Below are 27,409 nucleotides of genomic sequence, written 5' to 3' on the forward strand. Positions count from 1 at the left end.
GAAGTTTGAAAAATCTATTTTATGAAGCTTTAAGATGCATTGAGTAGAATTATCTGTGGTTACATTTTAATCTCAAAATAACAAAGTTATTTTGGGCAAGACACTGAAATGCCAAAAGGTTTGATTATCATACAGGTGGAAGATAACATTTACGTAGCATTTTCTAACAAATTGTCCCATCAATGGAATCCTCATATTTACACATTGCAAACGTTAGCTAGATTTAAATGACGTCTTGCATTTTGTTTCTTGTTTTTTAAATATGTAGGACCCAGGAATATTATGCAACTGATACCAATGCCATGGCCTTCACAGTGGTTATACAAAGTGTATATGCTTCACGGCCCAGATTCTCCATGCTTTAGAAGCATCAGTAACAAGGCTCCAACAGCCTGCCTTTGAAGCCTGAATACACTACCAGTATAGCGGAGTCCAATATAAGTTACTGCACAGCCAAGACGTTTCTTGCTTCATTTAATTGCTTATCTGCATCAGTAAGTCCAGTATCCCTGAGATAGGAACCACTGTAGTTGGAGGGGTCAGGTTCTCCAAACGGTACGTACGTGATAACTGATGACTGTCTTGGTATCAGATGTAAACTTTGCTAAGCCAAGGCTTGAATGTTTTCTGGTTTTACAACCCACTTAATGTTTACTGGCAGCAAGTCGTTTCAATAGTGGCTCGTCATAAACCCAGCATTCTCCATCTTCATGGAATAACTAGAAGAAAGGGAATAATCCAATGTAAGCCTTTCATGATTCATTTTGAAAGAAACAAATGCTACAGGTTAGAGGGCATTTACACTGTTTGAATAAAGCTCACCCTTGTTTCCCATGAGGTCTCGTTCTCCTTTCTGGCTCTGGCTTCAGCTCTTTGTCTTTCTTCAAGCGCGTGCTTTGCAGCTGTGGCTGCATCAATGTCTCTAATTTTTAAGTTGTAGGTCACATCTTTCCATAAGCTTAAAAAAGAAATTTGAATGGAGACTGCTTTATAGAAGCAAAGTGCTATAAGGTTGTAGAAACATACTACTGGCTATTAGTCATCAGTATTTGTTTGAATTAAGGTAGGTCTCACTTTATCAAAAGGGTGGAAAAACCCAATATACATTAAACCACAACTGCACTGTCTATTTCTAGGAGTGAGGAGGCTGTAGTGAAGCTCTCTGGACTTTCCTGGAGCATTTGGTCCCAATGAGGATGAAACCAAGAACTACAGGTCTCCTCTTCCCCTTTAAAGCCCCAAACCTGCCTGTACCTTGGCTCTGTCCTGCAGCAAAGGCTAATGAAGAACAGTTTGTCCATGCAATGAATGGATTAAGTGTACCAATGGTCAAACTGTGTACTGTCAACTTGAGTCTAACTAAAAAAAAGTCTTAATTTGCCCATTTAACTAAAGTTCTTACCAGCGAGACTCAAAGTCGTCTTGGTCCTCCAATTTCCTTACCTTCTTCTTAATTGTAGGCATTTTCTTGGTATCTATAAAGACAGCATTCTCCTAGAGAGTGAGATTTAAAAAAAAAAAAATATATATATATACAGCTCTTTATCTAGACTTAAAATTTATATACCTTCACACTCTTAATACACTGGTTGTCAGGAAATACATAAAAACCCATCATTCTTTAGATTCTGTTCTTGCTATAAAAATCAAGTTAACTTAAGAATAAATTAACAAAGTAAATTCAGGACATTTATCCCAAATTCAGCATTCTTGTGATCTTTGGGCAGCTTCATAGGAGTTCCCAACTATTAACATTTGTTTAAAAAAAGAAACAAACAAAACCTAAACAAAAAACAACCCAATTTAAGCACAATCTTCCATTTCTGATGAAAAGGGAAAAAAAAGAAAAAAAAAAAGCTCCTTTACCCCTGTTGTGTATTTTGCATACATGACACCATTCCATTCTCCTTCAATTGAGCAGAAGGGTTTCTTGTCATTAGGAGAACTAAATAGAAAGAAACAGTCATTTCTCAGTTGTATTACAGTAACTGAAAGACCCTAAAGGATCAAAACTTTATCCTAGTTGCTGTACAGTGTTTTATATCAGCCCTTAAAATGGCCATCACCAATACAGAAGAGATGAGAGTTCTGTTTACAAGTGAGAAGTTTTGCATGAGTTAGTTGGATGAACCTTAAAAGGAAGTGCTGTTCCAGGGTAAGGAAGACAGGTCTTGCCCTAGGGCTGTATCTCCATTTAGAGTTCAGGAAACCAGTTAGTTACAGGGCTTTTGAAACAGATTTAGAGTGGTAAGTTCAAGCTTAAAAAGGTTTCACAAACTCAGCTTCTTCCCCAGACTATTGGGAAACACAAACACTAGTTCACAAATGACAGCTACCAACGTGTGTCAAGAAGTGATTTAAAACCAAGTTATAAACCTCATTTTGTCAGCATCCGCTTACTGACATTACAGCAGATCTCTAAATAAGATGAGACTGTCCACTGAATTCTCTGCTCTGGGCATGTGCACAGGGTCTAACCAAAATCAGCCAAACCACAGGTATAAATAAAGTCTGCAGCAGAACTTCCATTGACACACTATGAATAGCAGTGTTACAATGCTTGCTTCTGTATTTTTATTTTTAGGAAAGGTAATGATGAAGACAATTTGGGTAATTCAGGAGTGAAAATTTAAGTTCCTTTTGGTAGTCAGCTAAGAATGTTTTAGAGCAGGACAAGGTAGGATGCAGGCCTATGCAGGTTTCCTCTCACAAATCTTGGCTATAAAATGGCATCCCATGACAGGTAATCATGAGCTATGTTATTGGGTGCAGCTGCTTCCATATTTTACACCCCTGACTGTCTCGAAAGAACAGTCAGCATTTAAGTAAAGAAAAAGTGAAATTAACTGAAGAAACGTGCTTACAAAATTTCAGCTGTAATTCTGTGCTTCTTTCCTCCATAAAATGGTTTTGTGTGGAAGACGATGGAAGCATTATAACCTGTCTTTGAGCAATTAATACTGCATTCTCCACCAAGTTCTATCCATGGCACAGTGAGAATAGACCTGCAATTATAAATATATGTATAAATTTATAACCTTTTAACTGATAAATATTAAGCATGAAATATTACAAGGCATTAAAAATGAAAATACCAAACAAAACATTTACTTGCCTTCCATAACCATTAGGAAAGGTCAAAATATAGTGTTCATCATAATCTAGGCATGTGACACACCCTATCAAAGAAAAATAAAAACAGATTTAAAAAACCTCCAGCAAAACCTCTACAAAACTTTTCATAATCATCTCCTGAAATAATTCACTAGAAACAGGTACCATAAAAAAGAAAGGTGAAGAGCTTTATTTAGGTGCTGAGAATGCCTAGCTTCTAGAGAAGGCAGGGAGAATTGTGTTTACATGAAAAACTGGGCCCTAAATTATTTCAGCACAGAAAGTATGCAGAAGGAATCACCAATTCCTAGATAAATAAGCTCAAATTACATAAAATCAAATATTCCTTATGTTTAATAGGATGACTTTAAATAATTTCTGCAAAAACCCTAATTGCAGAATGTAAATTTCTCTTCTATTGTTAACTTTACAGACACATACCTTGCCCTATGTTATGAACGCCAATAGACATTCCTAAGAATTTTGACTTGGTCCATATGTGAGCATTGAACTGTATCCTCTTGCTAAAACACTCTGCATAAAATGCTGAAACTGAAGAAAAAGGTATTAAAAACAGCAGCACAAGACATTAATACTACTATTGCCAAATTCACTCATCTGGAAGTATCTCAAAGAAGTGCCTCATACTTATGTGGCAACAGAGTTCGCAATTTGTTTCTCACAAAAAGAGTTTCTAGAGAAAACCTTCAACTTTTAAATTTGGAGAGAAAATGTAAATCCAAGATTTAAATCAAGAGCTGACTTTACTGTCGCTCCTATCCAGATGCCATCTCTATTAGCAAAGTTATTGCCAACTTACTTGGAGGATGATGAGAGACCTGCTCTGCCACAAACGTTACGCTGCTTTTACTGACCCAAGGGACTGGTCCTTCTGAAACTGGCTCCTGCATGATAGTAGAGAGGATTTTCATCACTGACACTGTTTACAAAACACTGGAAGCTTCCAAGAAAAGTTGCTTCCATGTTTAACGGCTTCTAAAAATGTATTGCAGTGATTTTAACGTATTTGTCAGTTTGCTAATTTGATAGGGAATAACTCCTTATTCCTGAAGCTATGATGCTTTCTGAAGAACCTGCAGCTTCTGCTCTCTTGTTTTTAAGTATATATATATATATTTGGGGAGATGCCCCCAAATACAACAGTTAAAGTGACAGAGTCATGTATAAGCCCAATTACAAAGTAATATTTAAATCCATTTAATTTCTTATCAACTAATAAGAAACGGGTGGCAGAAATAGTTTTCATTTTTGCTTGTGATAAACTCTGATATGCATATTAATAATGATCAGATTATATGTATCACAAAACCATAAACCAACATTCATTTCCTGTGGCATATCATGAAAAGTGTAATTCATCATGAGAAGCAATGGAAGCACAAATACAATATTGTCTTTATGCCAGCAAACAGGAGTCCAAACATTCACCTCAGAAACAAGAGAAAGATTTGAGCAAACTAACTGGAGGGGTGGGGAGAGGAGAAGCAAATTAAATGGGAAAAATACATGATTTATATCTAAACAATCACATGTTTAGATATACTACACTGAGGCTACGTGTAGTATCTCACAACAGCACCTCCCACATCATCTGCAACTTCCCAGGGTGAGAAGCCTAAATGAGGTGTGTTAAAAAAACAAACACATACACACACAAAAAAAAAAAACCAACCCCCCACACACACCAGGCTGCACTGCAAGTGCTAGAGCTTCTCTCTAGAATCAGTGGGGCACTGTGTTGACTATGGTTCATGTGCATAAGTCTGATTAATCCTTGAGTCTCACTGAAACTTGGGCAAATAAGAGAAAAGCTTATACACTGGTAGATGAGTTCAGATTATGAGAGTAGCACTACTGTTACTCAGGCCTTCATGTCACCAGACATACTCCAATAAAGCACAAAAGGGAGAGTAATGGCCAGACACAGATGTACAACTAAAATATTATCCAAGCTTTGAATACAAACTTCAGAAGTCTACAAAAAAAAAATTTAAACGGAGAATTAAATGTACTGGAGAAACTGCACTGCTTTCTAGGTTGTAAGTGAGGAAAAGAAACGCCACTGTTAAAAAACAAGGGTTTAGAGAAAAGATAATTAAAAAAAAAAAATCAGAACTTTGGAAAGAAAGCAATTCATACTCAGTGCGATGAAACAGTTCAGGAAAAAAGAGAACGTTTTCAACATGTCAAATAGTTCTTAAAAAACTAATAGCTCAAATTTTGTTATGCAAGCTACTTTAAACTTCTGTCCAAAGAAAAGCGGGGGGGGAATCAGTTAAGAAATTGCCATAGTTTGTTGATTTTGCTGCTTAAACATAGCATAAGCCATTCCAATCAGTAAATTAATAAAGCCTTGGGAATTACTCGCATGCATTCTAGGCGCCAAAAAACATACCACAAGAAACTAACCATATCATCTTCACCTTCAGTGCCTGGTAATACCCAATGACATCGGAAGATTTCGCCCAAAATGGGATTGTAAGGCTTTTTAGCAACTGACCCTTTTCTTCCTGCATGAAAAGCTGAGAGGTACCATTTAACTACTTGAACCATCCGTTCCTTTGGATCTTTCTGGTCACTGATGCTACATGGGCCAAAAGAGAGAAAAGAAGGACAGGCAATATTAAATACAAGCAGGTACCTCAAATACAGGAAAGCTTTTTGGATGTTTGGTTGTTTTACAACCAGAAGTTTGACTACTTTGAGTATTTTTCAAGTTTAGATCAAAACCCAAGCAATATTCTTCAAAACTACCAACTTGCTTTTAGCAGCCTACAAGGGCCATAAGCAGTATCAGAATCAGTTAATGGTCTACTTTGAAAAATCAAATACCTGACAAATAAGTCCGGATGTGCAAAGAAGTCAGCATACATTTCCAACAGTGATCTTCTTTCCAGGATAAAAGTTGGAAGAACCACCTGGGTGAAGAAAAACAACTCTTATAGACCAAGATACTTTAACATCCTCCACAAAAGCATTCTATGTACTAACTGTAAATAGCATACAAAGCACCCAAGGCTTCGTGTGCTTGTAAGCTGATTGTGTTCTCAAACTCACCAATGAGTTCTGACATATACAGGTCAGTTGGCATCTTCTATAAAACCAGAGATTTAAGAGGAACTGTCTCATCTTATGTATATTCTAGTCCCACTTACAGCATATCCAACTACATGGCTGAGCTTATCAAAAGCTGTTCTTAATTACAGTAACACTGATTAATTTCATCTATATGTACACTATCAATTTTCAGTTATAGTCAAAATCTCATTCCACGTAGTCACATTCTCTTATATGCCTCTTTATCAAGATGAAGGTTAATCTCTTCGCTACTACTTTTCTTCCCCAACAGCATTTGCAGGTTCCATTCTTGTGGATCTGCTGTCTGCGTCAGTGTGGTATAGACCGCTGTTGAAAGCAGTGTTGATTGCTGTTGTTGACTTTAAAGTGATGCAGACAAGACGCATGCTTGTGATGGTTCTTGGCAGCTTAACTTGAGATCAGTAATTTTCAATCATTCCAGGAGTTTCCAACACACACATTTTGGATCAATTCCTATTCAGAACTGCCAGAAACCTTCCATAGTTTGCTTGCAAGCTGCTGGCTATTTCTCCAGAAAAGTTTTATCTTTTTATTGTCCGTTGTGAGTTCCAGACTGGACAGTTAAAGTCATCCACTTAAGGAAACTAATGATAGGACTGATCTCTCCTACTCTCTTTCAATCTGGAATTACTTGTTTAAATTTAACCAAGCTGCCTAGAAGGATCAACACCTTCAGAATGCTGTTCATTCAACCTTAAGACAGACAACAACATGAATCACATTCACGAAAAATCCAACTCTTTACTTGCCAGACCTACATGTAGCATTTTAAAATACACAAGCAACTTACTCAACAAGATCCCAGTTAAGGAAAGCATTTCACTATATGCTTAATTCCCCCTTTTATTTTATTTATGTCTTATTGAATGTCTCCATACACTGGGATCTTGTAGATCTTTGTTCTAGGAAGCTAAAGACAGGAGAAACGTTACTACTGCATACAGCATTCCTCTTATCCCAGCTTTACAGGCACTCCAAGGATCAGGTTCATAGAGAACGAACAGCTACTTTCCATAGCAAAGTATTTTCCCAAACAGATTTTAGCAGTGGGATATATTCATTCTGCATTTGTTTTTCCCCTCTCAGTAACAACTCCAATTAAAAACAATACCATGCCGAAGAGATTATAGCTTAACTAGCTCTTTGAACAAAAATATAGTTAAATTACTACTTTAACATTGAACTGATTTACACAGAATTCAGGGTTTACTCTCCCTCCCTTCCCCACGAACAAATCAGCAAGTTTACCTTTGTTAGATCCATTCCTAATCTAACTTGTGACAACAGATGCATAATAACGCTCTTATGTTCTTCCACTGATTCTCCTTCCCCATCATCATCTCGATCATCAGGAGGATCGAAGAGATCTAGAAAGACCAAATTGCTTTTGTTTTTCTCTAAACATTCAAAACCAGACTGTATTTAATTAGCATATACATTAGCTGTCAAAAAGGTCTTATTTATAAAGCTATGTTTTTTAAAACCTACAATTCAACAATCTTTCATTAGTAAAGAAACAGTAGATAAACCATTTTCCATAAGTACCTTGTCATATATGTATGATCATACATATATTGACACAGTTTACACACAGATTAACAATCAAGAGTTCCTTACTAGAAGTTCATACAGTCCACTCACCAGCATCATTTGTCCCATTAGACATGGAAGAATTGAGGGACTCTGTGGTATCCGGACGTTTCAGACTACTTCCTGTGCTGCTCCGAGTCAGGACTGCAGCAGACCCTGAAGAACTAAAGAAGAGTAATAAATTCTCACAATTCACAATGAACTAATTCACACCAAATTATTATAATTTGATATACATAGACAAGTTTACTGATAGACATTAATATATGTGCTGCACACTAATTCACAGAAAACTTAAAATGGACTGTAGCTGAACGAATGGGAAGGCCTGCAGTCTCAAGCTAATACCACATGAAGGTATAAAACAGCTAATTCCTCTTTGAAATGTGTAGCATCTCTTAAAATTAATTCTGAAATTCATAAAAAAGAAGAGTAAACAGAGATTTTGGGGAAAGGCAGTCAACTTCAAAAATTTCATTTAGTAAATGTGAGTGGGAATTGGCTATTTACCGAAGGCTGCAACAAATGCGTGTGGAATACACCATGGTCTCAGCTTATATCTCTGAGCTGGGGGCTTCCCAACATTGGTTTATGTTAGAGTTTTGTCAACATATATATACGATGGAATGGGAAGGAGGAAACTGCATCCCTCATAGATGATTGTGCTGGGGGAGGGGGTAATCTTATTCTGTTACACAGAGTGGCTTTTTTGCCTCCCCTGCCTTTTTTTTTTTTTTTTTTTTTTAAAGCCAATATGACTTATTCAGCTTAACTAACTTCTACCAGCAGATAAACCATGCCCTTGTAGATAAAAATTGTATTCAGCACGCACTGCATACTTTCAGCTACTTACTCCATACATCGCTTTGGGGAAGAACTGCTCTGATAGAATTCATCAGCATCATAGAACTCATCCTCACTGCTTGAGTAAGAAAAATCTGGGACTGTGTTTGGAGACAGGTTGACATGGCTTGGAGAGGTGAGACTGCTGCTAGGTGCTGATTGCCCGCTTCCTATGGAGCATTAAAAATTACAGACTTCACAAAACCAAGAAAATTCTTTCAAAATCCACCAGTTCTAACTTATGAGTAGGATTGTTCAAATCAATAAAGACTATGCAAACTCAGAAGGTATGATATCTTACAAAATTAGAAGCAATAATTAGTCAGGTTCATACTGAGTTTCATTTAACAGATAACAAAAGAAAGGTCACAAGGAAAATCAAGAACACAGAACAACAGTGAAGTATAAAGATATGTTTTCTCCAAAGTTGTTGATTAAAGGCAAAACAACAATACTGAAAATTTGTATAGAATCATAGAATGATTTATGTTGGAAGGGATCTCTGGAAGTCATCTGGACTGCTCCCTACTCAAGGCCCAGACAACTTCAAAATTAGACCAGTTTGTTCAAGACCACATCTAGTCAAGTTTTACATATCTCTCAAGATGAGGATCCTATGATCTTTCTGGGGAACTTATTTGAAAGTTTGAACCACCTCATTATAAAACCATAGCATTTTCTAATACCTACGTAGAATTTCCTTTCTTACAACTTGTGTTGATTGCATCATCCTTTTGCTGTGCATCTCCAAGAGGAGCCCAGTTCAATCTTTTTTACACCCTCCCAATAGTTGGCAGAAGACAGCAGTAACATCCCTCTTTAGCTTGATCTTCCTAAGGCTGAACAAACCCAGTCACGGGCCTCAGCGTCCTAATCTCAGTGGTCCATGTCTTTGTACTGTGAAACCCCAAACTATACATAGTACTCAAGATCTGGTCCCATGGATCCCAAGTAGAGAAGAACAATCACTTCTCTTAATCTGCTCTTTACACTCTCACTAATCCAGACTGGTATGCAGCAAAGCCTTCATCACCACAAGGGCACACTGCTGACCCATGTTCCACTTGTTGCTCACCAGGACCCCTGGCTCCTCATCTGCCAAGCTGCAGTTAACCCCATGCAACAGGGCAGGCCAAGGGCTATGCCCATCGTAGGTGGGTGGAGGACTTTGCATTTCCTTCATCAAACTTCATGAGGTTTCTGTCAGTCCACTTCCCCTGTCTGTCACAGCCCCCCTGAATGGCAGCCCTGTCCTATCCGTTGTTCTCTCCCATTTGGCAAGGTCCACGTCTAGGTTGTCTGAGATGTTAAGCACTATTGGACCCAGTATCAACCCCTGAGAAACACCAATAGTCACTTGGTTGCCATTTAGACCTCATACATCTGATCGCAAGCCTCGGGCCTGGCAGTCCAGCCAGTTGTCACTCAACTTGTATTCTACTTGCCTAAAACATCTTTTTCCAATTTAGCTACAAATATATTTGTGACGAAATCTAATGAATACACTTTCTAAATTGGATTACATGAATCCTATCTCATCACTAACTTGCCATTTTTCAAAAGAGTTATAGCAATAAAGACAAATCAGGTTAACACTGACACAGACCTTTTGTGGAAGCCTAAGTCACAACAGAGGTTATTAAGCAAGCTAAGGTATTTACACAAACAATCATCAGAAATTAACTAGAATATGAGATGCATAGAGTAAGACTAAAAAAAGGAACTTTCTGGCAGGAGAAAAAGCCAGCAGTGGTATCCTTCATTTTTCAGATTGGGGCAAATACTGTTTGACACACATATTAGCGTTCTAGGAAGTAAAGGTAGTAATACAGTAACAACAAATCATTTATACACAAGCTTAGAAAAAAATTGGGGGGGGACTGAGAGAGTTTTAGCATGATTGGACAATCTAATCAATACAACTGATCAGGAAGTAACAGTCAATGTAGACAAATAATTAAAAATGTTAAGTATGTAGCTATGGTTTTTAAAAAAAACTTAGAAATATTATAGGAATTGTAAATGGATAATTATAGCAACTTCATACATATTTCAGCAACTTTTGCTTCAAAGCATCTATTGTAGTTTTAAAAAGCCCAATGAATGCTATTATTTAAGGGGTAGACTAGGGAATCAATGAATTAAAAAGCCCAAAGACCACACATGATGTATTAACTGCAAAGTTCTTGTGTCGTTACTGCAAGATTGCAACAATGGAGACAAGAAAGCAAGCTGGTAATACTCCTATGGACTACGTATACATGGAGGGGAGAAAGAGCAGAATAATTGATTTTAACACAACAATGAAATAAGTGTTGATTAAAAGCAAGATGTAGGTCAATAATACAATGTTGTCTTAATAGCTTATTACATTAGGTTACAGACAGTATATATTCAGGTTTTGTCTCTTGTACTTCAATAAGACAGTTACACAGAACCGTACCTGTACTATTTGGTGTTGGAGTCTGATTTCCAAGCGACGCTACCACAGGTCCCACTGGCAAAGATGAGGGTCGCTGCTCTGACTTGCACAACTGAGCAGGTTCTAGGAGATATTTTGATATGTTAAACTCAAAATTCACATTTCAATATGAGATGTATACTTCTGTTGGGAAGGAGATTCCACCTCATTTCACCTCACCTTCAACAATGAAATCCTTTTCTATAAAAGCCATTCAGACAGAAAAACACATTTCCATCATTGTTATCTAGCTCTTTCTTATTATTAAACAAAGATGGCATTTTAAAAAAATTTGCAGTTATTTAGCTAGAAAGTATTTATCTTTTCTGAAAATTATAGTTTTGTTTATTTTAAGAAAGTATATTATTAGAAATGTAAGCCAGTAACTTAGAGCAAGTGAAATACATCAGCTTATCCACAGAACTAGAGGCAGATTTTCCTGATGGGTGAGGAAGCTCCATATCTCCTGCTCCTTTGCCTTCCCTTGCACCACTGTGGTGAGCGAGCACCACTAAGTGCAGTGTGCACCTGTATGGCATATGTGACACAGAAGCTATCCACCATTATGCAGCCCCTCCATCTAGACTGCAGTTGCATCCTGCTCTGCTCAAGAGTATTTCTGCTGAGGTTCTTTCTGTACACCATACCTGGAGGTATAACCGCTTGGGAAGGCATTGTGCTGATCACTGACTGTTCCAAAGGACCGGGCTGATATACTGCATCAACTGGGTTTATAGTGCTCTGAGACAAAAGAAAGAAGAACACATTTTTTCTCAATTTAATAAATAAATAGATAGATAAAGCATAGATAGCAAGAACATTGTGAGCACAAGAAATGCCCAAATGCAAGATAGCAAATTCCTGAGAGAGAAAGTAAAACACAAATTGACAGTTGAGGACATGAGAAATACTTTCAAAGTGGTAATACTTTAATTCTTTACACAGATTTTACACTAAACTGAATTTGCTACAGATTTGAATTGTCCTATCAAGAATTCTTATTTCAAGTTCTAGGTTCCAGCATTCCTTCCAATGTCCATTAATAAATACTGCATGCAAAGAGTTAAGACGCAAATTATCTGGCAAACATTAGGATAAATAATCTGTATTTTTAAAACCTTTTTTTTTTCCCAAAAAATAATTTGTCCAGACCATAGTAAATCAACCCATAAATTAATAAGAATCATCAGCATGCTTACAGCCATGAAGTGGCTTTGTTGCCAAAACTCTTTCCAATGCAAGCTGACAGTTTTCAGTGCATCTCCAGTAGAGGACATTTCAGTCTACGTATAAGCATGGGCATTTTGAAAATGAAGCACCAATTCAACTCGACACTCACAAAAGCCACTGACTTCAGTATACATTCTTGGCTCTTATACAACAAGCCACTTGGAAATCTAAATTGCAATGTCTTTTCATCCAAGCTAGCAATTTAAAACCATTGATTTATATCGGAACTGTGAAAATCTTTGCCTCAATTTGCTAGGAAATCTTGCTACTGTGCTTAAGTTGAAGAGTATCAAGCACAGGAAGGTCATACAATACCAAGTTCTACTTTAAAAAAAGGTAGATGAGCTTTGCCTTTAAATTTAGTCAGTATGTTTATTCCTATCCTCTTTTTAGATCAATACTTAGAAGAGGGTCTCCAACTGTCCTTCCCTCCTTTTAGTCTATTAATTTCTGTTTGCATGCAGACTGAGGGAAATGGGGTCATTTTAACCTTCCTCCTCCCATTTTCCTACAAATGGAAGACTTCTTTCTTGCCTCCTTTCCTGGTTAACTGTAATTCTGGACTTTGTCCTACATTAAAAATCAGTGAAGCAGTGAAGATTTTTATTATTTTTTTACAGCACAGGATTTATTTAATTGAAAACAAAACTATTATTCCCTGTTTATCTTTAAAAAACCTCCAGTTTAAAAAAAAAGGCATAAAAATTGCTTTCTAAATTTTCATTGGTGTTACTAACTAGTATATAAATAATCCAGTACACATACTGTTACTCCACTGTATTCCAGCATAAAATCAACGTCCCTTACACATCACTTCAACTGCTTGTGCAATTATGCATGCAACACAGGTAGGTCCCTGTCCCACTATTTCAGTTTAAAATCATGATCCCATTTTCAGAGTTAAGAAACTTAAAAATCAAGAAGGTCCTATGATACACAGGATGCTATTGCTATCTCTATCTCTCCTAGTTTTTAGGGAAACTAATAATATATACAATACGGAACACTGGTGTGAAAAAAAGGAAAAAAAACCCAACCCAAAGTAACTTTGGCCTTGTACACAGTATTGTAACGTTATCCTTAAACAATTCTCCAAACTGCAAAATGAACCTGAGCTTCTTGTTAGGTATTTTGGGGTATGCCTTCGTGGTTTAGAAACAGATGAAGGTAGACCAGAAAGTTTCCTACTCTGAGTTTAGTAACAAACTTAAAAACAACCATGCAGAAACGACGAGACTGTCATCCCACCATGGTATCAAACATTGATCATATTCCTGCCTGAGTTTAAAGTGAAATCGTGACCTTTAGTCCAAGCTAACATTGACCTCAATAGCATCAAATTTTCAGTCTTCACATTCACTGATGAATCAGTTAATATATTCTTACAGAAATACTTTTTTTTTTCTCCCCAGTATAAGCCAGCCAACAGACAATTAGAAGAGTGGCTAATCAAATTCAGACTATAGTAAGTTGTAATATCTATATGAAATTTCCGAGTTGCAGATCTAATGTGCATACCACCTCCGCCTGGGGTAGTGTCTAGCTGTGTAACTTCTCTTGTCCAGGGCACATAACAGAACCTATTCCATTACACTAAGACCTGAATTACATGACTATCCACAGGGTAATCATTCGTCTTATTTATGATAACCGCGAAATCAAAACCTCTATGTGCATATTTACTCCAAAGTTCATACCAGAAAAATCATACTGCTAAAGCTGTATATAACAGAAAGACAAATAAAGCTCGGGAATTATTGTCAACTGTAATGAGAACACTCTATGATTTTTAGAGTTATCTTTTACTGAAACCAATCTCCTATTAAAAGTATCTGAAATGTACTCAAGTGACAAAAAGAGAAGGAAGAAAGAAGTCACACGTGACCGAAATCAAAGATGACAGAAGTTACATTAAAAATGCAGATGTTATATTAAAGAAGAAGCATTGCTTAAACAGACATAATACAACTTTGCATCAAATGAGCAGCACTGTAGAAAAGACAAACTACTTGAAGCACACAGATAGCTGATCTATTTCATACATAAAGATACTTCAGACGGAACACAAAACTATTTCTATCCCAGTAATTTCCCTGTCATCTGTTCACATGGCAGATTTTTATCTAAGTGTTCAGTCATAACACTGCCACTTCAGACACTCAGTATAAAACTGATCACTATATTTTCTAAAGGCAAGGGTGTTAGCCAACATCAGAAGCTAATGACTCAACAGTAATTTTAACAAGACACTTGAAGCAGTAAATTAGAGAAAGGAAGAAGTATGTTGCAAAATGAGTGGAAATTCAGGTCTCTGTTCACATGTTCTGCAGAAATAAAGGGAGATAAAGATTAGATTTAAACTTACTATAAGTCCATCTGCGTGCTTCTCCTCATTATTTTGGTCCTTAAGGAAAAAATGTTAAAAATATCAACATAACAATCTTGTATGACTTATCGGTTCTGTGTTAAGTGAGAACAGCAAGTTTCTCTCAGGAATGTTTATATTTTCAGCCATAAAATGTTCCTCATCATCTGATACACTAACTAAACTTAAAAGAAACAATTCTATACATAGTCACTGCACCTCTGAGGATTAGCATTTTCTAAGGATCTGTGCACACAAGTATGAACAATTTTAAAAATACCGTTTCTGCACTGCAGAATACAATTACGCTTTACAATGTAGGTTCTTCCCAAATAGGTAAAAGCCCCCCCAAAACATGCTCTGCAGCACCAATGAGTCCCTGAAAACCAAAAGACACAAAGTTCTCAGTTTCTAGAGAACTGTCATTAGCATACAGGTCAAGTTTTCAAAAGCACTTTTTGCTTTTGAAACGCAGAAGTGCCTTTATAAGTTAAAAGTTTTTAACTTTTGCTTTTTGGTATCCATTAGATTTTAAAATGTTTTTAGATTATTTATAATCTAGGATTTGGGGTTTTTTGCCTAGAAGCATATGTGAAAGAGCAGGCAATGCATGGAATAAAACTGCCATCAGGGGAAATTACACTAGCAACAGACAAGTTAATGCCAATCTACAGTTAGCATAGTTTTAACACTGTACCAGCAACGGTATAAATTTTACTGAACTCTAAGCCAAATAACTTCTGCTGCAAAGGTCATATTAGCCAATACATCAATCCATAGCTTTGTTTAGTGTAAATCTTAAGACTTGTTTGCAGAGTATTTCCCCAGATTTCCAGTTGTTAAAGAGGAACAAGGAAAAAAAAAAAAAAGCTGTAAATAGTATTAAGAAAGTTGGCACATACTTATGTTTTGATACTTTATACATTCTTCCTTAGCTTATATAGTTGGCAATAGGCTGCTCAAACTTCATGTCTGCTAGTTGACATTTCTTAAGCAAGGCTTTCCATGAGAAAAACACCACTAAGGGCAATGAGCTCCACCAGGTTGCAAACTAACACACACAGAAGGTAGAACAACACTGCAGTCCAAATATATTAATTTTTTTTCAACATACAAAATTTCCATCTTACGCCATCATCTCTATGACCTAAGAGATAAAACACAAAGATGCTGCATTGGTACTGAAGCTTGCTATCCTATCTGATTGTAATGCACAATCAGCAACGTGGCATGTTGATAAGGCAAGGAAGGCAGAAATGCCACAAAACTAGGCAGGCAAGACTCACCAGAAATGATGGAGTGAAAAAGGGAAGGCAAAGATGCAAAACTAAATACCTAAATTATAAAAGCTACTTCATAAAACATATAATATATATTTCTAAGACTGTAGTTTACCAAATCACTAACAGACCATTACATATATTTTACAACACACACATCAGCAAAGCTGGACATCTTCAACTGCCATACACACAAAGGGGACAACACAAGTCAAAGGCTCCACCTATCCATCCCACTTGGTTTATTTTGATTGCTTTTTGATAAGCAATGTATGTATTATAACATATTCCTATTTAGCTGGTATTTACTTCACTGTTTTGAAAATGCCTTGGGTGACCTAAAGTACAAGTGGTATGATTACACACTGGATTTACCAGTAAGTTTAATGAAAATTTAACTGTTTCAAGTCCTAAGGCAGGTTGTTTCAAGAGTTGATGACACAGCTCAACATAACACATAATTAAAAAACATAACAAAAAAACCCCAAACACCAGGTTTGCCTCAATGTACCAAAATCATCCAAATATTAAATGGCTGTGTGTTTGAAACAGATGTTCTGAGTATATGGAGAAGTGATAACAATTTTCAAGTTACCAAACAACCAGAAAGTGATTGCGAAGTCTGTCTCCTAATGAGCAAGGCACTGTAGAAGTAAAAATGGGGTGCAGGGGTGGTGTTAATATGATTTATTTTCAGCAGTGTAAGTCAGCAGCCATACTTGCCTTACAGCTTTGGGAAAAAAACTTGCAGAATCTTAAAAGGTTCCATACTGGAGAACAGAAAGCTATCAGTCAGACACAATACATTTTAGATATATAATGCTTCATACACATGCAACTTACAGAACTGCAAAAACAAGCCCAACCCCCCTGTATTCTTGATTTCCTACAGCACTAAGAAATCAGGATACCAACACAGTTTATAGAAAAGGGGGGGGGGACACACGACAGAATTGCCAGGTAGTCAACAATAGTTGCCTGAGAGAGAGGGAGAAAGAAGATGGAGATGAAGCAGAATAAAGGTTATTAAAATTGCAGGAATATTTAGAGAGGGTATTTTTCACTATATGTGGACCAATGTCTTCCAATTAGTTGTGCATAAACCACTCATTTAAACCACCTTATCTTCAATAGCTCTACAAGAGCTTTAGATATGGTTTAGCAAAAAAAACCCCACTCCTCAATAGATAAGTCCATCTATTTACACTGGTTAATACTGAAAGGAGGACTTCAAGGTCTGATTTAGTGTAACAGAAAGCAAGTCTTAGTATCTTTGGGGGACCCAAATTCTACCTACCTTTACACTTATATGGTAGTTGGAGTAGTAAAGCACTGAATCTGATCAAAAATGACTACATCTGCCACTACAAGTTCAGTTTTGTCCATTATCAGCAAACCACCTAACCAACTTCAAAGTGTGCTTAGCATCAGCACAAGATGCTTTTTGTCTGTCCCCCAATAAACTTACCCATAACAGAAATGGAATTTGATATTCAATTGAAACAAGAAAACTAACTCAGCCACCTATTACCAGCTTTGATCAAGAACCTGAAAAGCAGGTTATAATTCTGCTCTTTCAGATTTGCCGATTACATAGCAGAGCTTTTTTAAAAAGAGCGAAATTTCATAGGAACTAAACCTCTGTGAAAATAACTATTAAATACATTTATATAGTAATTAACAAAAAATGAGCAAGTCGTTCATTGCACACAATTTTTCCAACAGCTACCTTAATACAGCAAGTCACATATATCTGTGTAAGAAAACTAGTATACTACCATCTAATCTATCTACAATTGACTCCACCAAATCCCCAAAGAATGACGTATAGTCTACTGGTTTCGCTGTACTAAAAAAATTCTAAATATACCCGGTACTAAATAACAGCAAATTATTAAGTATTGACAAGGCTTTTCTTGCTATCGCTGCAATGAAGGATTCAAATAGTATCACTGTATGTTAAGTAAAGACTGTTTTAGCTCTAGATTCATGTGGCACAAAACCATTTCAATGTACCCTACTACTTGTAAAATATTTTTGGTTTTGTATAAGCCTGTTAACTTAGAAACCTTTTCTTCAGAATTTTTAAGCTACTGATATGAAATCTGAATTTCATAAAATATGCACTGATCCTTTTAGTGAATGACTTCTGATCCTGCAAGGTTCTAAATACTTCAATTTTCACTGGCCTCAAAATGTTGTACATTGTATCTGGCATCTATAATGAAGACAAACAGCAGTATTGTATTTGAAAGCTACAAAACAAAAAGGTGATCTAGACTACAGAAAAAAAAATGGAAGAGCCTACACCTATTTCTGAATAAATCAGAATGTGTTCTGATTAAATTCAGCCTTAAATTCTGAAAATGCCATAAATTAATTTCTTTGCAAAACACCATTTTCCTTCACTTCGGTCGCAAGGTAAAATCAGCAGCTCACAATTAACATATCCTAAATATAGTACATGAAGGCCTGTAAAAGCAGAACTTGACAAAAAAAAGTAAATCTAAATCTCACTAAATTTTAAAAAGCAACAAAACATTTAAGTGAAAAGCTTGACTGCGTTACCCATATTGCATTCTCAAATAATACAATTCTTACTTCAAGAAGTTCCAACATCACCATGAACTTCAGACCTACAAAAAACCTTGCCAAACCAGTTTAGATTAACATCACAATTTTCCCTTTTTCTATTTGTTAGTCATATTCTTAAATGAAGCAGAAAGAAGAGTCTTGTTAAGTTTCTATTCTGTCACACTTATGTTTAAGTTCTTATTTAGTCTAATAGCAAACTCTGCAAAAGAAAGTTTATCTCAAAAGAAAAGCTATATCATCAACACGACTGTTACCACAAACATGAACAGGACTGTCTGCTGTGGAACTCAGTATTTCAGAAACTTCATTAAAATAGTAGCATAAATCAACTTATACCAATTTTTTTAGATATATATCCTGGATCATATAGAACACACTTTAGATTTCAATTGTTTTCACACAGATTAATGCTGTATAATTAAAATTCAAAATAGTTTACAGTGTACTTACTTTAGCAATCTGTAGCAACACAATGCAGTGTTTTATTGATTCTACCATGCTCTAGGAAAACAAAAATAACAGAAAAAAACCTTGTATTATTATCCTGTAATATTTTGTATTTACAGGTATTTTTATTAGTTATACAGAATATTAACTGAAATCTTGGGCAAGAACTAAATGGACACTCACTCCTGCAGAACCTCTACTTTCCCTTCCCCCCCGTTTTTTTATAGAGACAAAAGCATAGCAGTAGAAAACTGAAGTTTCCAAAAGCCGAACACAACACAGTTTGCCAGGGTGAAATGGAGGTCAGCTTCAAACTTTCACAGTGCTGCAAGCAGGTAAACTGTCATGTGAAGAGAGGCTGAGAGAGCTGGGCTTGTTTAAGCTGGAGAAGAAAAAGCTAGGGGAGACCTTATCAATATCTGATTGGGATGGCAGGGTGTAAAAAAAACGACAGAGCTAGACTCTTCTCAGTGGTGCCCAGTGACAGGACGACAGGCAATGGCCACAAACTGAAATACAGGAAATTCACCTTAAACATAAGAAAACACTTTTTTACTCTAGGGATGATCAAAGAGTGGAACAGGTTGCCCAGAGAGGTTACAGAGCCTCCATCCTCGGAGTTACTCAAAACCCAACTAGATTTGATCCTGGGCAACCTGCTCTAGCTAACCGTGCTCTGAGCATGGGGTTGGACTCCAGACCTTCAGAAGTCCCTTCCAACCTCAACTATTCTATGATTTTATGATTCTAAGGTGCTAGACATAAATCTGAAGACAGCACCAGAACCAGGCTGCCTCTGTCATCACACTGTTGGACCCAATATGGATTCCCACTTTTCTGTAAAAAGCTTTAAAAACTTTCCCAAGAAAATAAGGTCTATTTCAGATTCCGTATATAATAGATATAAAAATTAAGTAAGCTTACACTGGTTGTTTCTTTGAGATTTTCAATTTTCTGTAAAAGAAAAAACAAAATAATGTGGTTAAAGACAGAATTTCCAGCATCTAGTTTGACCTAAATACTATACAAACACTATATTTTAATCTTAAATTCGGGGAGGAAAAAAAGCAACCAACATGTTAAAGACTATTTCTGTATATAGACACAATTTTCATTTTGTAATTGACAAGACAGACATCGAACTGATAATTAAAGCTTAAAGATGACAAGGTTAGGAATTTCTCAGTAGTGACATTATACATATTTACCCATCCAAGTCTACACTTCAGTTTTGCATAACATCAACAGAAATACAATGCAGTATGAAGATTCACTCTAAGTTCAGTTTGTGCAATGGTGACACATTTCAACAATCAGTATTACTTGAAATTACCATCATTCAAGTATAATAAACATACGCCGTTAAGCACAGCTTAAAAAAAAATCACGGAAAATAACAGGGCACACGCGTTCTTCCTCTTTCTCCAGTCTAAGTGCCTCCAGTAAAAGTGCATCTGGAAATCTGCGTACTTAATTTTATCTAGAGACACTGGTTCATTAAGATTTCCTGTGTGGAATTGCACTTCAGGCATGCAAAAGCATCTGCATGCCATTTTACACATAAGCATGACCTATCTAAGAAGCATATGCATCCTGTTGATGTCCTTGGGTCTGCCTGCAGAAGGCAAAATTATTAAATTGGACTCAGCACTGAACCTCTACTAATTCAATTACAGGACCTCTTTGTTTTGATTAATATGAGTGTCTCATGTGACTTGAGTCACAGTCTTTTTGATTCTTGAATAATCAAAGTGTGTAAAGGTGACTGCTTCCCAGCCAATATCTAGGGAAAATTTTTTCAGTTATACTCTGTTCTATACGCTGTTCGTAAGGATACTGTACATTTTCTTCATGATTAATTGGCAAGAGGTAGCCAAACAGCACCCAGCCTCAGCCTTTTCCACTGGAAAGACTGGACCATGCTGATCTAGGAAATAGCATATCAGGGGTGTTATATCACAAAGTTATATTGTATTTACTTCTGCTGCTAGCAGAGAAATAGCCAACAGCTAAATTTTTAGCCAACAGCTAAAAATTCCTTTGCTTTGTTTTTGTTTGTTTTTCATGTCTCTACTGTACTTCCAGTCCAAACTTCATCAACACATATTGAAAAAACCATTTTAAATATGACAGCAGTGAAGTTTTGAGCCTTTTAGCACCAAAATAGAATAGGCAATGTACCCAAACATACAGATCTTGTCAGATGAAAGATTATGCAGCTGAAATAAATCATTCAGTCTCAAAGATTATGCAGCTGAAATAAATCATGCAGTCTCAAAGCTTTATAGCCAACTGTAGGCAGCATCAGCAGTTTTGATTATTCTTTACCTATTTTTTCCCCAACATGATATAGAGCATTTACACACCAAATAAATTGGTATCTTATTCCCTTCACTGATACCATCTTTGCTGAAAACCTGAAAGTGATGTCAGGCCATATAATGTAATTCAGTTGCACTGTTTTCCCCCTACCCATCTGTAATTTTCCAAACAATAGACTAAGACATAGTTATTCTTACACATAGGTACAGACAAAAGGCTAATTTGTCCAAGATCACACAGAAGATCTGAGATGGGAAAAAACCTCAGGAGCCCTGGTTTTCAAGGCCTATCTACAAATTACACAGTCATAATTTTTTCCTCTATGGAAATGAATTCCTTGTGAGCTGGCCTACTTAAGTAGTAACAGTATGCATTAATGCAGTATTTTTCACAGTTGTGCTGTATGGCTACCTCGCAAGGACACAGCACACGGAACTGGAATATTGTCTTCTTCATATGTACACAAAATTATGGTAACAATGCAGGCAAGTCAGACAGACTCAATCCCTGGGAACACCCTTCTAAAGAGCACCGGCCCTGTTCTTTAGGCCTAAGCAAACGTTGATATGGAAGTCTCTGGATTTTCATGAGCAACGTGTTATTCTATAACAGTGATGTAAGCAGGCATTAAAAAAAAGTTTGTGAACTCTCCCCCGTAAGATCTTATACAAACACCCTATAGACATGACACAGGGAGAGAAAAACAACTGGATGATTGCTAGCAACAAAACTGGCATGCTTACAAGAGTGGTTGGTTTGGAGAAGTTAGCAGAATGCTTGTATTTCATCTCATCAGTTGTACAGAAATACACTGCTATGTATCAACACTGCTACAATCCTTACAAGTTTCTTCTTACTATCTTTTGTTTAAACTTGCATTAAAGTAATACAGATAATTTAGAAAATGCAAAATTGCAAGGAAAATCATAAACAGGTAAAAAGAGGTATGTTAAAGATAAAAAACATTACTAATAAAAATAAAATTAAAGAATATAATTTACTACTAAAAGTTATCACAATTTTCTCTCTTCAACAACCCTACTCTTTGAAAACTGATGAAGATAAAATTTTAATAACACAGTTTCCCTAGTTTTAGGTAATGAATACACATATTTTGAAATAAAACATCAGTTTCCTGCAGACTTACATTTGTGGAATGCAGCCACATGCTATATCTAATCTAATCAAATTGCAGGCTGCTGCTGAAACTACTCCATCTACTTGCTGCTTGTTGCACCTCCTTGACATCTGATTTTTTATGAAGCCACTGGTGATCCAATAGAAAGCTAATTTTATTTCATTGAACATGATTTTTGCCTCACTCAACAATCATGTGACTACAGAGGGATCAGCTCGTCCAGCAAAGAGAGGCAGCAGAGGCACGTAGGGGTAGCTGACTCATAGTCAGAATCAGTAAGGTACAACCTGAATCCACGTGCTCAGCCTTGGATTTACTTCACAAAAAGTACTCGTTGTGAACCAAAGGGCTTAAGCAGGCTACACTTCCCTCCAAAATCTTGTTAAGTAACATCAGCTTTGTTCCAGCCTGCCAAATATACACCTCTTCACTGTTCTGATGCTTTTGAATGCTTACAGTTTTATTCTCCCCAATATGTGTGGTCAAGATAGTTTCACAAAACTGAACAGAAAAGCTCACTTCGAGTTCTCACCAGTAATACTGCTAACACTGTAAGAAAGCAAGGTCCTATCTTGTCTTCACCTTGAAACGCCAGTACCCTCAGATCACGCACCTTCTTTTACTTCCTATGTAATCGGATATATACATTGTACTCCATCAGTAGATTCAGCAAAACTGGCAGCACTGCTAGTTATAGTAGGTTTGCAAGACAGTATGATCCCACTATGCAGTGTTAGTTGTACTTCTGCCAGGAATATTGATATAACACAGGGAATTCATGATAATCACAATATTTCTCAGTCTTCAAAATCCATCAAGTCTACATCTGCACTGCCTTCTTCCAAGTGCAACAGATTATTATGTCTCAGAAAGAAGATATCCAAGAGATCTTGAAGCATCTCAGAACACCTATACCCTATACCATTATCCTCAAAAGACCAAATATTCTGTAACTAAAAACCAGCTCATCCAATGCTCTGTATGCATGCAAAAAAACAATAGCTGAGGTTTTAAATGCCTGGCCATAAACAGTTGCAGAAAACAGCACGCAGCTAGCTGGGAAGCATGTAACATTCAAATAACCAAATCTTGTTTCCTCAGAGGAAAAAAACTGTGGGTTGGATGGAAGTATCCTGCAGGTTACACTCAGCTCATAGTCTGATAGCTGAACCATACTTCCATAAACAAATAGAAAAACTGCTAAATACAGTATCAAAAAACCTCTTAGCTGCTTTAGTACAGGAAGAGACATGATCAAGAAGTACTTTGCCCAAGTCTTTTTCATATTTAATAGAGAGTAAATGGAATCTATAGTAATAGCAACACTCATCAAGATTTAAAACCAGAGGAAGTTGACCTCTTCTAAACAGGCCTCCTGCTTTCTCTATAAAGTCAATCTGTTCATTCCATAGATACCTTGCAGACATAAAGAAAGAAATCAGCACAACATGCAGAAAGTCTCCAGGGATTAGAAGCACTGTCACAGGGAAAAAGAAAGTACTGCCTGATCTGCAAAGTAGCATCTGGAGGGAGGTCGAAATTGAAGGAGAACTCTTCCCAGTAAGACACACTGAAGGAGAAATACAAAATCTTTAGATCTTACTCTTTTAGTCAGTTGTCTACAGATTAAACACACTTACACAGAGAACACTTGTACTTCAAAAAGTTATTTTAAAAGCCTGTACATGCAAAAGAACTCCAGAAAGACCATCGCTTGTGAAGTCCCTAAGACGCCACATAACACATCAAACAAGACGGATAACATGTGAATGGTCACAACCATTATAAAGAACTAAACTAATCACAGAAAGCATCAAATTATTTCAAAACTGAAACCAAACACCAAGAGAACTTGAGCTTGTTTTTCACAAGTGAAATTGAGTGGAGGGAGGGAACTAGGATGAAATACACCACTACTTTATGATATTGAAATTACTGCTTTTGCTGAAAACAAAAGCAACTCTTCAGTAATAAACCCTTCATAAGGAATTGTTAAATGCCTCCTCCACACCACACCAATTAACATACAAAACCAGCATGCTACTTAATGCCAAACCCACACCACCAAAGGTATCTGCTAGCCTTTCTTAAACATGGTGATTGAACTCTGACCTACAAACTTGAGTTTGAAATGGAATAGGAGGGGATGCAAAAAAATACACAATACTTAAGTGAATTACAGCCTCACTAAAAAAGTATTGCTCCCCACATAGCAAGTTACACTTTTGGCATCCTCATCTACAGTGAATGAATTAAGGTATTCTCAGACTTCCAACATGTGGCATGCTAGTCGCAGAACTACACAGGATATAGACTGATTATGTGAAATACAGGATTCTTAGTATTTTTTTTCCTTAGGAATAGCTTTGCTATTCCTACAAACATTAAACATTCATCCTTGTTAAATTTGCTGGTTTTTTCATCTTTAAGTTAAAATGCTTTAGATGGTTGGATAACAGAAGAGTAATCATTTCCTACAGACTGAAACCTTTTTTAATGTTATGACACCCAGTATTACTAAAAATTTTGTTCACAACCTATTCGCAACGCAAATAATGTTACCAGTTTTTCAAAATGCTTTAAGTGATTTTGGCCACTCGACAAATTTGAACCGTACCTTAAATTTCTATAGACTATTGCAAATTGATGCACAAAACCATCTGATTAAGCAAAATAAGCAATATTTAAGGCAAAATGTACTTGCTTTTCTCTGTTCATCATCTTTGCAGTTCTGGAGTTTTTCATCAAAGAGCTAGAAGAAAGAGATACTTGTGAAAATATTGAAAGTGTTATTTTTTCATTTAATATCAGCCAGAAACACCGAAATTTCAAAGCCAAAAGTATTTAATAAGCACATAAGTTATACTACCTTGGTATTATGACCCAAAGCAGTTTTTGCCTAGTATTTCTTTACAGCACTTGTGATATAACATATAACAAATTTGTAACTAATTTCTCACATTATCCCATCCTGCCAGAGACCAAATCTCAGATCCCAGCTAGGTCCACAGCTCAGTCTGGCATGGTTCTACCATAGTTTGAACAAAAAGGTAAGGTTAAGTGATAAAAGTGACAGTCATTAAAATGCCTCAAACTGCCTTTCTTTTATTTCAGCAAAGACCTTTGGAGCACACAGAGTACGTACCAAAACAGCCTCAACCCTTATCAACCCTTTCAGGTACCTTGTTACTCAGGTACATGATTCAATTCATGTAAGATTTGGAAGCACTTCTTTTGCAAAGATATGTAGTGATTTCCCAGCATTAACTTCTACTTGTTTTCTAAAAGGTGGAATATGAAATGCAGCTAAGCAAAGTGAAACAAATTCTTACTGAAAAGCTCGTATGTGTATTTAATGCAAGCTGAGCTGAAACAGTTAAAAGTTGCATCCAAGAGCACTCTAAGGTGCACATACAAACAACCATTAAGTACACATTGTTCAAGGAACAAAAATGATTAAGGGTAATGCTCAAAAGTTCATCAAAACCACCCTTGCTCAGAAAAGAGGCTGTAATTTTTAGTAGGTGAGCTACAGTTCTTCACTCAACCGCCTGCCTAAAACCTACTCATGTGTTCCTTTTCCCTTGAGGGATGATTTCTGGTTCTAAAAAAAGACTGTAGTCTTGGTCTCTGTCCATCCTCAAATTCACTCTTCTTTCATTTCTAACTAATTCCTATATCCCCTCCCCCCAGTTGGCCTGAAGTAACAATTAGAAGGTGTAAAGATTTAAATACCTTCCTTCAGAGAAGCATGCTAGATGGCTCCAGAGCAGAAGACAAAGCTAACTCCTGATCAAGTCTTTGCAGTATAGTCTTGACCTTTGTTTGCATCTCTTTTGCCCACTTCCATTTTTGTTGGTATGCTCTTCCCCCTCTCCGCCCTCCCCTGCAACTGAATTTTTGCTGAATATCCCACATGCAATACTTGCCTATTATATCAGGGGAAAAAAAAAACAACAAAACCAGCAGAACTGAAGCAATCTTAACAGCAATTTTAACCTGCTGAGTCATGGGAAAAAGTGTCCTAACCAGCAGCATAAACTGTTTTTCTCAATAAGGTGAGTATGAGAGATACAACCTCATCATTCCTTACCTTCCCATCTACTCTTAAAATACATGTACAAAGTGTAAAAGAACTGTATTTGTACATAATTTCTACAGAATGTTTTCACTCAAGGACAAAAATCAGATTATCTATCACTACTGCAACAAAGTCTGAAACTATCTGCAACTGTAGTTACATATTAATTGACAAAATCTTCTCAAGATAAATTCTAAAATACTATGAGCAATATAATGATTTAATTCTGTTCTAAAATTAAACTTAAGTCATCTCTGCCATTTCCTTGATGCTATATATACAAAAGAATGTTTCAGTCATTGTAAACTATTCTATAAAATCTGTTCGAGTTATTCTGATTTTCTAATGCTATTTTAACAATCCCAAGACCCATTCTAAGAGAAAGCCATTTTCAGCTTATTTCAGCCCTTAGCTTACAACTTTTAATTTTTATACTTCTATTAAAAATCTATTTCGGAAGTAGTTAGAACTTATGTAACATCCTAAACTAGGGAGAAAGAGAAAATAAAATCTATCATTGGCAGACTTCATACATAAAAAGAGGTATGTTTTCTCCACTTCACAGTCAGCTCAGCCAGATGAGCATTCTCTGCATCCCACATTTACCAGAACATGTGTCAAGCATAAAACATGACACTCTCCCTCTGTTGAGCTTCCTTTCAACCAGACCTTGAAATCCACAGGGACATGCAGACTCCCAATATAGTAAATACACCATTTAGTTACCATACCTTCAATTGGTCTATCAAGATCTGTAAGTAAGCATCAGCCTCAGTAAGCTTCTTGTCAAAATCATGAACGCTGGGAACAAATCCTGAATCCA

The 27,409-nt window shown here is 36.5% G+C and overlaps 1 protein-coding gene across 5 annotated transcripts; it reads right to left on the reverse strand.

The window, feature by feature from the left end:
- On the reverse strand, positions 1-27,409 carry OSBPL9 (oxysterol binding protein-like 9). Of its 5 annotated transcripts, XM_010582394.1 has the most exons (20): positions 27,318-27,409; positions 25,210-25,257; positions 19,970-19,999; positions 19,049-19,099; positions 14,724-14,762; positions 11,776-11,869; positions 11,111-11,212; positions 8,678-8,837; positions 7,876-7,988; positions 7,483-7,601; positions 5,968-6,053; positions 5,545-5,719; positions 3,935-4,019; positions 3,556-3,666; positions 3,116-3,179; positions 2,865-3,005; positions 1,867-1,945; positions 1,403-1,494; positions 823-958; positions 1-719 (listed from the first exon to the last, which is right to left on the reverse strand). In XM_010582394.1, the coding sequence occupies exons 4-20, from the start codon at positions 19,094-19,096 to the stop codon at positions 645-647; spliced, it is 1,719 nt and encodes a 572-aa protein (XP_010580696.1). In that variant the 5' UTR covers positions 19,097-19,099; positions 19,970-19,999; positions 25,210-25,257; positions 27,318-27,409; the 3' UTR covers positions 1-644. The 5 variants fall into 5 exon arrangements, with proteins under 5 accessions (XP_010580696.1, XP_010580697.1, XP_010580693.1 ...); XM_010582395.1 differs by lacking the exon at positions 14,724-14,762; XM_010582391.1 differs by lacking the exon at positions 27,318-27,409 and having other exon boundaries at positions 25,206-25,257.

The sequence above is a fragment of the Haliaeetus leucocephalus genome, unplaced genomic scaffold (assembly GCF_000737465.1).
Source record: "Haliaeetus leucocephalus isolate CR32 unplaced genomic scaffold, Haliaeetus_leucocephalus-4.0 Scaffold848, whole genome shotgun sequence".
NCBI classification, from domain to species: domain Eukaryota; kingdom Metazoa; phylum Chordata; class Aves; order Accipitriformes; family Accipitridae; genus Haliaeetus; species Haliaeetus leucocephalus.